This window comes from Triplophysa rosa, linkage group LG21, assembly GCF_024868665.1.
Source record: "Triplophysa rosa linkage group LG21, Trosa_1v2, whole genome shotgun sequence".
Classification (NCBI taxonomy): Eukaryota; Metazoa; Chordata; class Actinopteri; order Cypriniformes; family Nemacheilidae; genus Triplophysa; species Triplophysa rosa.
Window position 1 is genome coordinate 14,313,567 of NC_079910.1, and position 16,532 is coordinate 14,330,098.

At 39.9% G+C, this 16,532-nt stretch overlaps 1 protein-coding gene across 1 annotated transcript in view; it reads left to right on the forward strand.

Moving 5' to 3' along the window:
- nol4lb (nucleolar protein 4-like b) overlaps positions 1–16,532 on the forward strand; it is a 112,527-nt gene that overhangs the window by 89,475 nt on the left and 6,520 nt on the right. Inside the window, exons 6-10 of the mRNA XM_057363141.1 lie at positions 13,417–13,769; positions 15,007–15,186; positions 15,478–15,666; positions 16,014–16,133; positions 16,229–16,427. Coding sequence (XP_057219124.1) covers positions 13,417–13,769; positions 15,007–15,186; positions 15,478–15,666; positions 16,014–16,133; positions 16,229–16,427 — 1,041 coding nt within the window. The remainder of the gene's footprint in view (positions 1–13,416; positions 13,770–15,006; positions 15,187–15,477; positions 15,667–16,013; positions 16,134–16,228; positions 16,428–16,532) is intronic.

Sequence of the window (16,532 nt, forward strand, 5' to 3'; positions counted from 1 at the left end):
TATGCTGTATACAAGTCAAATGTAATTTATTGTCCCATTGCTGCATTAATAAAACAATTCCCTTAATTAATGCTGCGCTTTATCGTATAGCGTTTATTTAAATCAATGTTCTCCAACCAGACTACAATGAAAACATTGATTTATACTGGCTCCTGTAAAATCTAAAATCAGCGTTGTAGATTGAATCATATTGATTAAAATGTTCATGGTTAATCCTGAAGAGAATTTGTGTTTGGCGGAGTAAAGTTTGATTTATAGTTCATTTTTAATTGACATGTTGTTATTGCAAACAGTGTGAGTATTTTTTAAGAATAAGGCTTAAGGCCATCATTCTGTGCTTCTATTAGCTGACTGATTTATTAAAGGTGGAATAGATGATTTGGTAAAATGCTAACTTTAGCCTGCTAGCACTGAAATCATGATCCCACCCTCCATGCGAAACGCCGACCAAAGCCACACCTCCTCCAAAACACATGAACGCGCACAAACCAGAAGCTCTTGGATCAATTCCAATTAAATCATGTCTCATTCACCAGTGAGAACACATTACAGTACAAAGTAAATAACGTTACTACAATAGCGAAAACCGCTAACTTAACAACAGCTTTATAACGGGATTCGATGCAGCATAGTTGGGTAACGATGTAATACGTAAAGGTCCACAACCTACATAAGCAACATAATCAAAACCCATCAAAACCGATTCATAACATGTAACTTGTTACCTACCTGAATTTTATCTGTTTTTTAAAAATAATGATGTGCACGAATAAATAATTTACACAATTAGAATGATCATTTTTTATTTCATGCCGACTTTAAGCTCCTAACAATTGTCCGTTTTTTACTAACACATTCTTGAAAAGAAATTTATCCCGGCTTTGTCGCATTGCCAAAACAAGGTTTCTCAGAAGGCAGCATGCTCTATGCCTAAGTAGTTGCCTAAGTAGGCAACTCACTGGAGCTTTAGTGCACTTGTTTAAATCAACCCGAGAGTGCATGTTCAATGCCTCTGTGTGGTTTTGTGTACACGTGTGTTAAGGATGTATTTTATGATGTGTTTGTTGGCAGCTGGTGGCTGATGCAGCACTTTGCTCTTCCTGCCTGCCCTCTGTCCCCCCGCCCCTTGAGAATCATGGGTAAAGCATTGATTGACTGTCTATGGACCATCCTCGCAACCCGACAACAACTCATCGAGCCGGATTCGAGCGGCACGACAGCGTGCGTGTGCGCTCGTGCACCCTCGTGCCTCTTAGACCCTTGCCCTCTTAAACACACACACTCCAGTGTTGTTCTGTCCCCAGTGCGCTAAATGCCCCAATGAATCACTGTGACATTCAGAGCAGCTGGACCGCACCGTCAGCTCCCTCTCTCTCATTCCCCTCCAGTATCGGAACGCTGTCTCTTTTTTTAAGAAGCGCAGGGAGGAGAGGAGGGGTAGCGGATGAAGACAGGGTGGGTCTCTATTGTGCAGAAGTGAAGGAATATGGTTGAGATGGAAGGATGGGGGAGGACGAGGGGGGAAGGGGAGAATTTGCCTTCTTTGGGATGAGAGAATAGTATGAAGGATGGGTCATGATGGTTGACTTGTTATCCAACGACCAACTGGTTGGTTTGTAAGATTGATTACTTTTTTAATTAAATTTCAAAAATCACCTTTTAAAGGGATAGTTACCCCAAAAATGAAAATTCTGTCATTATTTATTCACTCTCATGTCATTCAAAACCTGTACATTACATTTACGCATTTGGCAGACGCTTTTATCCAAAGCGACTTACATTGCATTATAATATTTATGTATATTTCTAATTATGTGCAATCCCTGGGATCGAACCCATGACCTTGGCATTGTTAGCGCCATGCTCTAACCACTGAGCTACAGGAAAGCTGTATAATCTTCTTTGTGTTCTACGGAAGAAAGAAAGTCATACAGGTTTGACATAAGGGTGAGTAAATGATGAAAGAGTATTTTTTTGCAGGTGATGTCCCTTTAAGACCTCCGCATTGTGTTCCACTCTGTTGTGTTCATTCTAGCATACAAAAAAGCATACAACATGAAACATGCCTGATCGGGGGCTATACAGGGCTTATACACGGCTTCCTTAATAGCTATTAGTCGACAATTGTTCCACTGAATTATTGATTTTGAAAACGCGACGCACATCTCTTGCATGATGAAGTGAAGGTCGAGTAGAAGGAAGCTGAATGTTAAGCATGTGTAGGTGTGTGTGCGGTGAATGTGATTCTGCAGCAGAGGGGGTTGACTGACAGGTTCGGGCTTATCGGAGGAAGCCACTAATTGGAGGTCATCCGCATGAATTAAAAAAAATGTCAATTACTGCAGGAGAGAGCAGACCTTCTTCCCCCCTCCTGCCTGCTGCCATATACATGTGTGTGTGGGGGGGGTTCAAAATGTAACACCACCTGTCCTGTCTGCCAATCACAATGGAGACTGCACAGTGGACTTGATGAAATGTTTGTGTTATGGCGACTCCTCACAGGGCCTGCTGGGTAGACTGGATCATTACGCCTGATTGGTCATTACTGAGACTGTGAGACAGGAAGCACAGCGGTGATATCGACTGTTGTGCTTGCACCCCTCTGTGTGTCTGTGTCACACACACCTGCTAGAGCGGTTGCAGGAAAAAAATAGTGACAGTCTCTTAGCTCACTGTGTTTTTGCTCAGAGATGCAGATGTTAGGTTTTATAGCGCAGATATGGTACATTTCAAAGTAGATTACTTTAAAATGCAATGGAATTCATGACATAAGCTGAATTTATGTCAAAATGATTTCAAGGACCACACTTTTCTGTGTTTAAGTGCTATAATCTGGTCACCGGTGCATCTAGCAACCCAGAAAACGTGAAAAACAAGATCCCAGTAACTTTGTTTTGGTAAGCCTTTCTCTGCAAGCATGTGAAACATCGAGCTGTTCAGATTTCGCTCCTGTTGTGACGTAAAAGCGGGATCTTATTATAATATTACCGCCCCTTAATCTACACAATTCCACCCACGGTGCTGCTGCCATTGTTGTTTTCACAAGTGACAGCGGTGTACGTGACGCCATGGCTAAAGTTCATGGACAACATGCAATGTAGTCGCTGCACAGAGTCCAAACCTAGGAAGAGACAGGAGTGGATTTATTTTATTTTTAGTGGAAATCCATCAGAAACCATAAGTAAAAACCTGCTTGTTTGTGCGAATCACTTCAAGCCGGAGTGCTTTTTCAACCTGGGACAGTACAAGCAGGATTAGCTTCAAAGTTGTTCCTCAAGAGGGATCGAGACCAACTGAACGAGACAAAGCTGCCGATGTGAGTCATATTTATCAACAGTCTGAATTGACGTACATGTACCGTATATATAGGAGGATAACGTTAGCATATGATAGAGAAGGGAGCTAAGTCAGTCACGGGCTAAATAGAGCATTCAAAGCCAGTGTTAAACGTACTGTATATTTATATGTTATTTGGCAAATGGGCACTTGGAGTTTAGCTGTATGGATGTTAATACATTATGTGTGTTAATATGTTTAGCTGTGGCAAGCTGTTTGTTTTGCTAATGAACAGGGGCGAACACTGCGGTTAGTTTCATTTTAAACGTCTCAAATCATTCGTGCTTAGGCTGAAAAATCTGTCACAGCAAACTAGCTCTCACGTTGTGTGTGTAACATTATAACTTGTCAACGACAAGCGCTAAAATCCACGTAATTCCGTTGAGATCTGCAGGTGCGACATTCCGTGGATTTTAGGCAAGCATACACGCACAACGTGAGCGCTGTTTGCTGTGACAGATTTTTTTAGTCTCCGGACGAATCATTTGAGACGTTTAAGACGAAACTAACCGCAGAGGAGTTCAGGAAACATAATTTAGCTAAACCATTGCCATGGCAGTACTACACGTGTGTTTTGTTGACACGCCGGACAGAAGGGGGGTGGGGTTCACTGTAACTCATTATCCGTTAAAGAGACATGCACCAAAACGGGTTGCTGTGAGCATAGCTGTTTTTGACGAGGCAAGAAGGGTTTTGTTTACACAGCCATTGAGTGTTTTTAAGCAGAATATGTTCCAGACATTTCATGAAGACCCTAATAAATCATACCAATTTGTTGAAAGTGCTCATCTTATGAGTCCTTTAAGAATAATACTCTATAATAATAATAAAGCATCAAATGCAATAGTTTATGTAGTTCATTTTACTGGTGAGTTACACATCCTTTTATGCTCCTGTTCATGAATGAAGCCCAAAAAATTTAAAGGGATAGTTCACCCCAAAATAAAAATTCTGTCATCATTTATTCACCATTATGTCATTCAAACCCTGTATTTGACTCTTTCTTCTGTGGAAGACAAAAGAAGATATTTAGAGAAATGTCTCAGTGGTTTTGTTTCCATACAATGGAGTCAGTGGGCCCTAATATTGTTGGCGCACCAAGGTTTTTCAAAAATCTTCTTCTGTATTTTGCAGAAGAAAGAAAGTCACACAGGTTTGAAATGACATGAGGGTGAGTAAATGATGAAAGAATAGTATTAGTGTAGTTTTGGTGAACTATCCCTTTAAGTGAGTATACGTTGACATGCGAAATGCGTCATAGTCTAAAAGTATCTGAAATGACAGGATTTTAATATAGAATCATTTGTTTGTAGAGAACTGAGGGTAGGGCTGTCACGATTATTAAATAATCGTCTCATCGCGATTGTTTGACCTCATCGCGATGGTTTCAGATCATTGCAATTATTGCACATCTCTATAGAAGACACTAGGGGGAGCTGTAGTGCATCTGCATATTGCATATAGCGTATACTGTATATTGTTACTAAAGCATGGTAATACTTGTAAAATGTACCACCACAACACAATCACTTAAAAAAACACTAAAACATATACAAATTACCTGCAGTACAATTTAATATTATTTAAGCAAATCTCAGTGTGAAAACCAGTCTAGCAAAATCTCATTAACATAGAAGTAAACTTTTATTGTAGTCTTGCAAGTGAGAAAAAAACAGACTAGAAGCTTTTCTATGACTGATAGCATTTTAATGGTGGCTTCAATTCACTCCTGATCAATTTACTTCATTTACAAGTATTTGGCGGTTGTATTATTGACAGCTAAAAGCCTAAACCTTAAATATATGATGACCCATTTTTTTCCGATGTATTTCCAAGAAAAAAACATAGCTTGTATTCAGAACAATATGGTCGTTTCAATCGCTGAATCAAAAATGTATGAGAATTAAATGTCAAAGCTCAAAAACAGACAATTAATCGCCATAATCGTCAAAGCCCTAAAACAGACAATTAATCATCATAATCGCAATGATTTATTAGACAATTAATCGTCAATCAAATTTCATAATCGTGACAGCCCTAACTGAGGGTTAATTTCTCAAACTTTCATAGATTTGACCCCATATCAGCACAAAACATGTTCAACATCTTTTGTAGATCGGGATGTACACTGTATAGATTGTCTGTATGGCTTTTACTCTGGATGATTAATAGGGAAAGGGGAACTGGACCAGAGCCAGTTGAGTGGCATGAGCCACGGCTAATCATATTTCACGCTTGTCACACGCTAAAGAGATTTTATTGTCCATCATTATTCTCTCAGATAAGTAAGGAGAGCTTCAGGAGGATTCCACTTGCTTTAAAAGCATGAGTGAGGTAGCATTTTAACATGGGCAGCTCTCCATCTAGGACCTTTAGATACTTGTTGTCTATACAATTCAGATAGCACAAGTACGTCAGTAAGATGTCTGCTAAAGTTCTGGAAAACATCTGCTATGTAAAAACATCTGATAAACTAAATGTAATTTGATTGTAATTAAATGTATTTTAATCTAAATATGTATTTTAATAACATATATGACATTATATTTACAAGTGATTAAACCAAATTGCCTGTTCATGACATTTGAACGTAGTTTCTTACCTTAAAACCGAAAGTAAATGGCTTTTCCTCACGGAAGAGGTCGCTTCGCGTCAGGTCCTGATCACACTGTCGGGGCTTATTTCTGCGATAACAACCGGCTGCCTGTACATTATCCCTTACATACGGTTTCTTTAAATGCGACCAAACTACAGGACCCATTCAACAAATAGTTTATTTAATAAAATGTACATACAACAAAATTCAACAATTTGTTTATTTAATACAATTATTATACAGTAAAATAATAATAAAAATTTATATAACATAAATTAAATAAAATGTAAATAGTTATATTATTAGACACTAGCCAAACACAAATCGGAAGTTAACTGGGGGTCAGGTGCGCAGGCGTCCGATGAAACGGTCTAAAAAATACGTCTTAGAGATGTAAAATAGACCTCTCCAAGATGTATGTGTGCTATCAGGGAGGGGGGGGGTGTGCTTGTTCAAACAGGTTTAAATACTATAAAAACAGCTTTATTCTTTACTTTATTGATAAAGCAACCCATACTAGTTCAACAAAAATGTTATTTATAATATAAAATATTTATAGCTGGTAAATTTTCTAAACTTGTGCACCATTGGCAGGCGTGACAAAAACCTTGCAGTGATATAAAGTCAAAATATAACCGATAGAAACAGCAGCTCCGTCCGACATCTGCACTTCAAAAGCTTGACTGCTGGCTTTTACTGAGACGAGGAAGGCAAATTCAACACATCACAGAGGGAGACAGACACATCCACTGCAGCAGAAAGTGAGGTGCAGGAACACACTCACTCACACATTTTATGTGCATTACATTGGAACCTTTCACGTCTGTCATTCAAACATCTTTCCTGAAAGAACACAGAAAAAAAGTGAAGGAGGGATAAAGAGAGATTGAGCTTGTGACCGCCATAGAGCTTTTGAGCAGTGCTGGCAGGCATTAGTCCGGCCTTCCTCTCCCTGCATGAATACTCTTTATACTCCAATAAATATGCGTCTGTCTCTGCCACGCTCGTCCCCAACCCACACTCTCAACGTCTCTTTCTCTCTCTCTCGCTCTCTCCCCCTGTATCACCTAGCTTTAATTTATTTTGCTCCCTTATATCTCTCGTTCCTCTCACGCAGTGTGGAGGACAGATCATTTCACCACCCCCATCCTTCTGTCCCCTCCATCCACTCCAGGCTGATGTTCATTCTGCCCCTGACTCTGACCTGCTTCCCGCTGCCCCCTTCTACTTACTCACTCTCTTCTTCCCCTCCCTCTTTCCATCCAATCCCTATCCCGTGTTCTCCAACCAGCCTGTGTTTTCTTCTTCACATCCAATCCATCCTGCCCTCTCTCTCTTTTGCCTTCGATTTTGATGCCACTGTACGCTGACCCCAATTCTGCCCTTACTGTTCTTTCTCCATGTAGCTACGTGTAGGCATTATGTCTGTACACACACAGATTTTGTTATGTTTTGTTGTTGTGTTTCATTTTCTAAGTTGTCTCCCTCTGTTATTCTGTTAAGATGTTGTAGTTTGCAGGGAGGTCTCAGGTACGTGCAGTACATTTATAGACTATGGTAGTGGTGCACGATAGGTGTTGTTTAGAGAGTACGGTGGCTGATGTCAGATATAATTCTGATATACACATTACCAGTATTAACCGTAACTGTGATATTGATAATTAATAACCATGGTTGTTGATATCATGTTAATACCACACATATGATATTGCAAATCATCTGGTTTAACAATTTGCCCTTAAAGTGATAGATCACCCACAAATAAAAAGTTGTCATCATTTACTCACCCTCTTGTCATTTCAAACCTGTATGACTTTCTTTCTTCTGCAGAACTTAAAAGAAGATATTTTGAAAAATGTTGTTAACTGGACCCCATTCACTTGCATTGGTTTTGTGTCCATACAATAAAAGTGAATGGGGTCCAGTCCGTTCGGTTACCAACTTTCTTCAAAATTTCTGCTTTTGTGTTCTGGGCAAGAAAGAAAGTCATAAAGGTTTCTTTCTGTCTTCCTACACTCATATTTTAAGTGTGATTCATTCAAACCTGATCTTACGGGAATTCGTAACTATTTTACGAGGTGGCAAAAACGTACAATTATTACAAAAAACAAAACTGAAGCCCTTTCCTTAACCCCACCCCTAGACCTAACGTCACTGGCGCGAAAGCAAATCGCACTAAAACATACTATTAAGATCGTATGAATTATTACAGGGTGTCCGCGGATCCTTAAAATGTCTTAAAAAGTCTTAAATTCCATAATGTCAAAATAAGGCCTTAATTAGCATTAAAATGTCTTAAATCCGCGTTTCCAAGGTCTTAGAAATGCAGTCGAACCGACACTGTAAAGAAGATTTTATTTTCGTTTTAAAATCATGTACGTCTATTTGTCACGCAGAACAAAATAGGTGGAACCAACTAACAAATAACACGTTCGTGGGGGGTTCGTTAGGTGAGTGGACATTACCACATGGAGAAAAGTTGGAGCTTTATCCATGGGGAAGTGCAAATTTGTTGCTATGAAATTGGTCTTAAATTTCATTCTGCACGGTATTAAAAAGGTCTTAAAAAGTCTTAAATCTAACTCTCAGAAACCTGCAGATACCCTGTATTAAGAATTATACCATAGTCTGTCTGAATACTCGATTCTGATTGGCTGAAGGGTGTGCATTAAAATCATTTAATACACAGGTAGTTCCAGTCAGTTTGATCAATGTTTGAAAATAACCATCATTTTCACCTGTCTGATCAAAAATGACACTGTAAACATCAATAACAGCTTTAACTTGGCACATGACCATGGTATAAGCTTCGCGTCGGGTGGTTCTTGGCCTCTGCGTCATGCATTAAAATCCCTTAATGCACGGCTAGCCATAGATTATCCCCAATTTAGTCACCTCGTAAAATAGTTACAAATTCATTGGCCTAAAAGAATGGAGAAAACAAAATTAAAGGTGAATTCTACCGATAGCATCATTTATTTATTTAATTTTAATATATATCACAATATCACTTTCGGCCGCAATATTCTTGTTGTTAAAAATCTGGAATTTTGACAGGCCTAATACACATAATTCAATGACAACAAATGTGATGCCCAGTATTTCTGAGATGAAGTTAGAAATACATGTTTTAGTTTAGTTTCAGTCAGCTAGCCATTTTAAAAATATGACAAAAACATTTAATTAAGACTGGCCAATGTACAAGTCTACTAGTGATTTTGGTATTGTTTCTAAACCTATATACACTCACCTAAAGGATTATTAGGAACACCTGTTCAATTTCTCATTAATGCAATTATCTAATCAACCAATCACATGGCAGTTGCTTCAATGCATTTAGGGGTGTGGTCCTGGTCAAGACAATCTCCTGAACTCCAAACTGAATGTCAGAATGGGAAAGAAAGGTGATTTAAGCAATTTTGAGCGTGGCATGGTTGTTGGTGCCAGACGGGCCGGTCTGAGTATTTCACAATCTGCTCAGTTACTGGGATTTTCACGCACAACCATTTCTAGGGTTTACAAAGAATGGTGTGAAAAGGAAAAACATCCAGTATGCGGCAGTCCTGTGGGCGAAAATGCCTTGTTGATGCTAGAGGTCAGAGGAGAATGGGCCGACTGATTCAAGCTGATAGAAGAGCAACTTTGACTGAAATAACCACTCGTTACAACCGAGGTATGCAGCAAAGCATTTGTGAAGCCACAACACGCACAACCTTGAGGCAGATGGGCTACAACAGCAGAAGACCCCACCGGGTACCACTCATCTCCACTACAAATAGGAAAAAGAGGCTACAATTTGCAGAGCTCACCAAAATTGGACAGTTGAAGACTGGAAAAATGTTGCCTGGTCTGATGAGTCTCGATTTCTGTTGAGACATTCAAATGGTAGAGTCAGAATTTGGCGTAAACAGAATGAGAACATGGATCCATCATGCCTTGTTACCACTGTGCAGGCTGGTGGTGGTGGTGTAATGGTGTGGGGGATGTTTTCTTGGACACTTTAGGCCCCTTAGTGCCAATTGGGCATCGTTTAAATGCCACGGCCTACCTGAGCATTGTTTCTGACCATGTCCATCCCTTTATGACCACCATGTACCCATCCTCTAATGGCTACTTCCAGCAGGATAATGCACCATGTCACAAAGCTCGAATCATTTCAAATTGGTTTCTTGAACATGACAATGAGTTCACTGTACTAGAATGGCCCCCACAGTCACCAGATCTCAACCCGATAGAACATCTTTGGGATGTGGTGGAACGGGAGCTTCGTGCCCTGGATGTGCATCCCACAAATCTCCATCAACTGCAAGATGCTATCCTATCAATATGGGCCAACATTTCTAAAGAATGCTTTCAGCACCTTGTTGAATCAATGCCACGTAGAATTAAGGCAGTTCTGAAGGCGAAAGGGGGTCAAACACCGTATTAGTATGGTGTTCCTAATAATCCTTTAGGTGAGTGTATATATGAAGCTATTTCAGTATATGTTAATGAGTAATCGATAATTGATCGTTAAGTAAATGATCGTTATATTTTCTATGACATTCAAGCATTGTTTTTATTGTATTTTAATTATTTAAACAGACTATTTGGAAAAAATATGCTGTTAGATTCACATATCAAGGGCTCTGTGTTTCACCCTGAGAACTTCATCCAATTGGCTGATGTAATCTTGTAAACTGGCATACCAATATAATAAATCAGAATCAGAAGAGCTTTAGCCAAGTGTCTTGGCAAACACATCAAGCGAATTTTCTTTGGTTTGGAAGCTTCTAGTACAAGACATTCATACACAATGACCGAATACAATATAATACCAGATTTAAGTTAACGAAGATTCTAAAATATGATAATACTTAATTAACTGTTAGAAGACTAGTTTTACAGAAAATGGGGATAATAATATCATTACAGTATATATAGTAAATATCATATTAAAGTTATACCTTTCAAATATAATAGTAAGTAATAGTTAAACATCAACTCAACTTTATTTATATAGCGCTTTTTACCATTTTCATTGTTACAAAGCAGCTGTACATGAGACATATTGACTATAAGCAAAACAATTAAAGTTGTACCTGTAAAAACAAGAAAAAGGTGAAAACACAGAAGACAGACATACCCACATACAAAACACTCCACAAACACAATATGCGCACGTACTAACACACAAAGACAGAAGACACACACACACGTACACACACACACACACCACGACACACCACACACAGACACGCACGCACAGTGAAAGCACACATTTAAGATAAAGGAGAGAGAAACACAGGTCAAATATTAAACAGACTATAAATTCCTATATGCAATATTAATTAAGTAAAACTTTAAAATTCTAATTCTAAAGCAGCCCCCGGCCAGGCAAATAGTGCAAAACAGTATGCAAACGGTGGCGAGGAACCAAAACTCCAATCGAGAAAAAAACCCTCAGGAGAACCCAGGCCCAACCAGGGGATTCCAGTTCCCCTCTGGCAAAAGCTGCTGCCTCTGCACAAGCTCGACAGGCTTGCACAACAAGGCTAAATAAAAAAATAAACTTACTAATAAGTAGATTTAAGATTATCATTAATAATCTAATAGCATTTGAAATTTTGTGTGAAGACGTGTCAAGTCGCCGCGTCCTTCTTTATCCAGCTCTATCATCTCAGCTCTTGTCAGGTGCCGCTTCCCATTCTCCGCTCTACCATCAGGTCGGCCATGAACTGCATCCTGCTCGCTGTGGTAACCTTGGAACAATGAGACAAGACTGGCTGAGAGTAGAGTACTGTTCTGCACTCTTTGATGCAACAAGTACATCAGTTGTTGTTTTTTGGTTCCGGTTGATCTAACTAATGCAGCCTAAACCCTCAGAGGATTTATATTATGGAAGTGTAGTGTATGCAAGATTAAAAAGATGCGTCTTTAGTCTAGATTTAACTGACAGAGTGTGTCTGCCTCCCGGACAGTGCAGGGAAGACTATTCCAAAGTTTAGGCGCTAGATAGGAAAAGGATCTACCACCTGCACTTGATTTTGAAATTCTAGGTATTACCAACTGACAGGACGCCTGAGAGCGTAATGCACGTGAAGGCTGTAATACAAGAGGAGTTCACTCAAGTATTGAGGAGCTAAACCGTGTAGGGCTTTATAGGTAATAAGCAAGATTTTAAAGTTAACGCGATGCTTTATAGGTAACCAGTGCAAGGTTGACAGAACCGGGCTAATATGTTCATACTTTTTTGTACGTGTAAGAACTCGAGCTGCCGCGTTTTGGACCAATTGGAGTTTTTGTAATAAGCCTGCAGGGCAACCACCTAACAGTGCATTACAGTAGTCTAGTCTTGATGTCATGAATGCATGAATTAACTTCTCTGCATCTGACATTGACAGCATATGACGTAGTTTAGATATATTCTTAAGATGGAAAAACGCAATTTTACAGGTGTTGGCGACGTGGCTCTCAAATGACAGATTACTATCGAATAGAACGCCAAGATTCTTTGCTGACGACGAGGGTTTTATGGAACATCCGTCAATAGTTAAACAGTATTCTTGGTTGTTACTTATAGCAGTTTTCGGTCCAATAAGTAACACTTCCGTTTTGTCCGAGTTCAGTAATAAAAAGTTGTTACTCATCCAGTTTTTTATATCGACTATGCATTCCATTATTCGATGGAACTGCTGTGTTTCATGAGGCTTCGAGGAAATATAAAGTTGAGTATCATCAGCATAACAGTGAAAGCTAACTCCGTGTCGCTTTATTATATCTCCTAGAGGTAGCATGTATAATGCGAAGAGCAGAGGCCCTAAGACTGAGCCCTGTGGTACACCGTACTGGACTTGCGATTTGCGTGACACCTCATTGTTTATTGCTACAAATTGAAAACGGTCGGATAAATAAGATTTAAACCATTTCAAAGCTATTCCCTTAATGCCGACATAATTTTCGAGTCTATGTAGGAGTGTGCTGTGGTCAATGGTATCGAATGCAGCACTAAGGTCTAGCAGCACCAATAACGAGATACAACCTCGGTCAGACGCCAATAGCAGATCATTTGTAACTCTGATCAAAGCAGTCTCTGTACTGTGACATGCTCTAAATCCAGACTGGAATTCTTCATTGATGTCATTCCTTGGGAGGAAGGAGCATAATTGAGTTGAAACTACTTTTTCCAGAACTTTAGATATGAAAGGTAGATTCGATATAGGCCTGTAGTTCCCTAGTTCTCTAGGGTCGAGTTGGTTTTTTTTGCTTTATAACAGCCACCTTATATGCTTTAGGCACATGTCCTAATGTCAGAGATGAGTTAATAATACTAAGAAGACAATCTATGATTTCTGGGAGAATCTCTTTCAGTAGATTTATAGGTATAGGGTCTAGCATGCATACAGTACATAAAACTGTATGTTGTTGGCGTGACCCAGTATATAAGTATACTGTGTAGCGTTATGGCCACTGTTAATAAGTACATGTTTTGGCTTTATTAACAGATGATTCATCTTCTGAAAGTGGAAATGGATTGCACACATTGACTCCTCCCTCTGTGAGCGTGGCCGGCGCGAGTGACAGCGTGGGCACAGGACCTGGATCAGGCTCTTACGCCGAGGTAAACGGGAACGCAAACAGCACTGCTGCACCACTCGACTTTAGCACGACTTCCTCATCTTCATCCTCAGAGGACCAGCAACCAGTGAACCTCAGCGAGACACTGGAACAGGCGCTGCCCACCACTGCCGCCATGCTGGCGACCTTTAACCCCGAGCATGCAGAAGAGCTGCGCAGAAAATACCCCAAATCTTCAGAGCTGCACCTTGACCGAGATATCAGGGACTATAACAATAAGGTATACAAACAACAATCAAAAATTTCATTTTTTTAACATTGTGTTTATTTTAGCTAAAAAACACTTATATACTGATGTAATATTTAATGGTATACTTACATACACATCAAAACTACAGTATACTTTACCAGTATACTATGGCCCAATCCCAATTCTATTTTCTACCCCTTCGCCTACCCCTCGCCCCTTCCCCTTGCCTCTTGAAACAAAGTGGCAAGGGGAAGGGCTACAAATTTTCCGCTAAGAAATGGGACACCACTACTACACTGTTATACGTCATCATATACGTCGTTGCTAGCTCGTCACGTCAGAGGACATGTGCCGATGCACCGGGTATATGACATAAAAATATATTTTCTAGTATCGTGCAATCAGTGCTGTCCGCTAGCAAACTTTAACGATTTTTTTGCAAACGTTAAAAGAACATCACCGTAAATACTAACACAAGATTGAATGTAACATACATAAAAGGAAAAATTGTCATAAAAATCCTTATTAATGGCAAAAATTACTTACATTTATGGGTCTGCTTGCTCGAGTGAGCAGCCATGTTGGAAATTTCTCTTAGCCCTTCGTTTGAAGTGAGGTCCCGAAAAATCTTCGTTTGAAGGGCTATCTGGCCCTTCCCCTTACCCCTAGCCCTCCAACCAAAAGAGAATTGAGACACCACTACCCCTTCACGTGAACGCGCCAAACGGAGGGGTAGGGGAAAGTGTAGGGGTAAGGGGTAGAATTGGGATTGGGCCTTTACCCTCACCTGTATAGGAATGTATGAATATTGAACTAAAATAATGGAAGCAATGAAAGACACCCTATCATCCCAGTTATCACGTGAGTCCTCTTCATACAGAAAGAGAATGTTTGAAATGATCCTCTGAGCAAGGCTTCCATCTGAAAAGAAACTTTCGTCTCTGTTTTCCATGGCCGGCCTTAATTTCTTGTTTTTTATGTCTTTATAAAAAGATGTTTTTCAAACAAGCTTGCAGACAAATTCTCAGTCTAAAATGCAGCCTGAGACTATTTGTACCGAGTACATCTGAATAACGGAGTTAGACCTTGAAGACAAGGTTTTAATTTGTGAAGCACCGTCGTGGGCATGAATGGCCTCATTGGGCGACATCATCATCTTTTTTTATATTTCTTTCGGCCTGTTGTTTCCTTAAGAAAGACTTTTCTGATCATCTAAATGCTCATGCAGATTGAAGGTTTACCTTGGTTCTTTTGTGTGTTTGTGCAGTCTCCTCAATACAGTTCAGGGAGTTATGATTCAATAAAGATGGAGATATGCGCTGAAGATCTAACCGTTGGCCGGTCTCAGACCGCTGATGATGACGATGATGACCACGATGACCACGATGATAGTGATAAGATAAATGATGTGGAAGGAGTCGACCCAGAGAGGCTTAAAGCATTTAATGTGAGTAACACAAACAGATATACAGTATATGCATAATTTCAATGTATTGTTTTCTATTGTTTTCAAGTTAGTTTTAACATTTCAAACCGTTATTAAAACTGAAAAAAAACATACAACTATGTATTTTAACGCTATTGAATTGATCCCATTTTATAATATAGTGTTAAAAACAAAACTTTACTTTAGTTCATTTTGAAGTGAGGAAAATTTGATTTCGTTTATTTACTATATTGTGTATGTATAATAATCATAAAGAATCATTTGGCGAACTGACCCTTTTTTTCTGTTTAGATGTTTGTACGTCTGTTTGTGGATGAGAATCTGGACCGGATGGTGCCAATCTCCAAACAGCCTAAAGAAAAGATCCAAGCCATTATTGAATCGTGCAGCCGCCAGTTCCCGGAGTTCCAGGAGCGTGCACGCAAACGCATCCGCACCTACCTCAAATCTTGCCGTCGTATGAAGAAGAACGGCATGGAGGTACACTCGCTCTCCTTTACATGATCAGATGTCATCTACCGCCCCCTGTTGGCCAGTACTGTACATTTCAGTCAAAATAATAACGAATACAAGATTGGTCTGATTTAATACATTTTGTTTTTTGGGCTTATATTTTGGTTAAAGCACTAAATTGATACGCAAAGTTGTCCAAGCAGGCCTTTATGAGATGGGAATTTCTTATTACCTACAGTTATTTGTGAAGTATTAAACCTATCCATCTGTTGTATGTCCAATATATGAAAACATGAAAATAATTTGAAATACCACAGGTCCATTTTTGCTGCAACGTTGAATTGATTCAATTGATCTGTGTGTGTGTCCTGCAGACTCGACCCACGCCCCCCCACCTAACCTCAGCCATGGCGGAGAACATTCTAGCAGCCGCCTGCGAGAGCGAATCACGCAAAGCTGCCAAAAGACTGCGGTTGGACGTCTACCAGGCACACGTATGCAACTTTTTTACGTAACGTGTGACACGTGCGGGCGTCTGTTTGATTTCAGTGCATTAAGTGTGTGTCTGACGTGCCCTCTGTCCTCTCAGGAGGAAGCGCTCGATAAGCCCGTCTCCCGCGAGCCCATCTCTCTGGCCCACTCTGCGTACTCGCTGGCAGCCTCAGCCTACTCCCAGGACCAGCTATACATTAATGGAGGCCTCAACTACAGTTACCGTGGTTACGGCGGACTGTGTGGCAGCATTCAACACCCTGTATCCCTGACAACAGCTACTGCCCAGACCAATGGTGAGAGAGGAACTGGGTGCAATTTGTTTTCAGAATCGTCACACGGGGGAAAAAAAAGGATCAGTCTATTGTATAGTTTTTATGAAATATATTATAAACTGTATT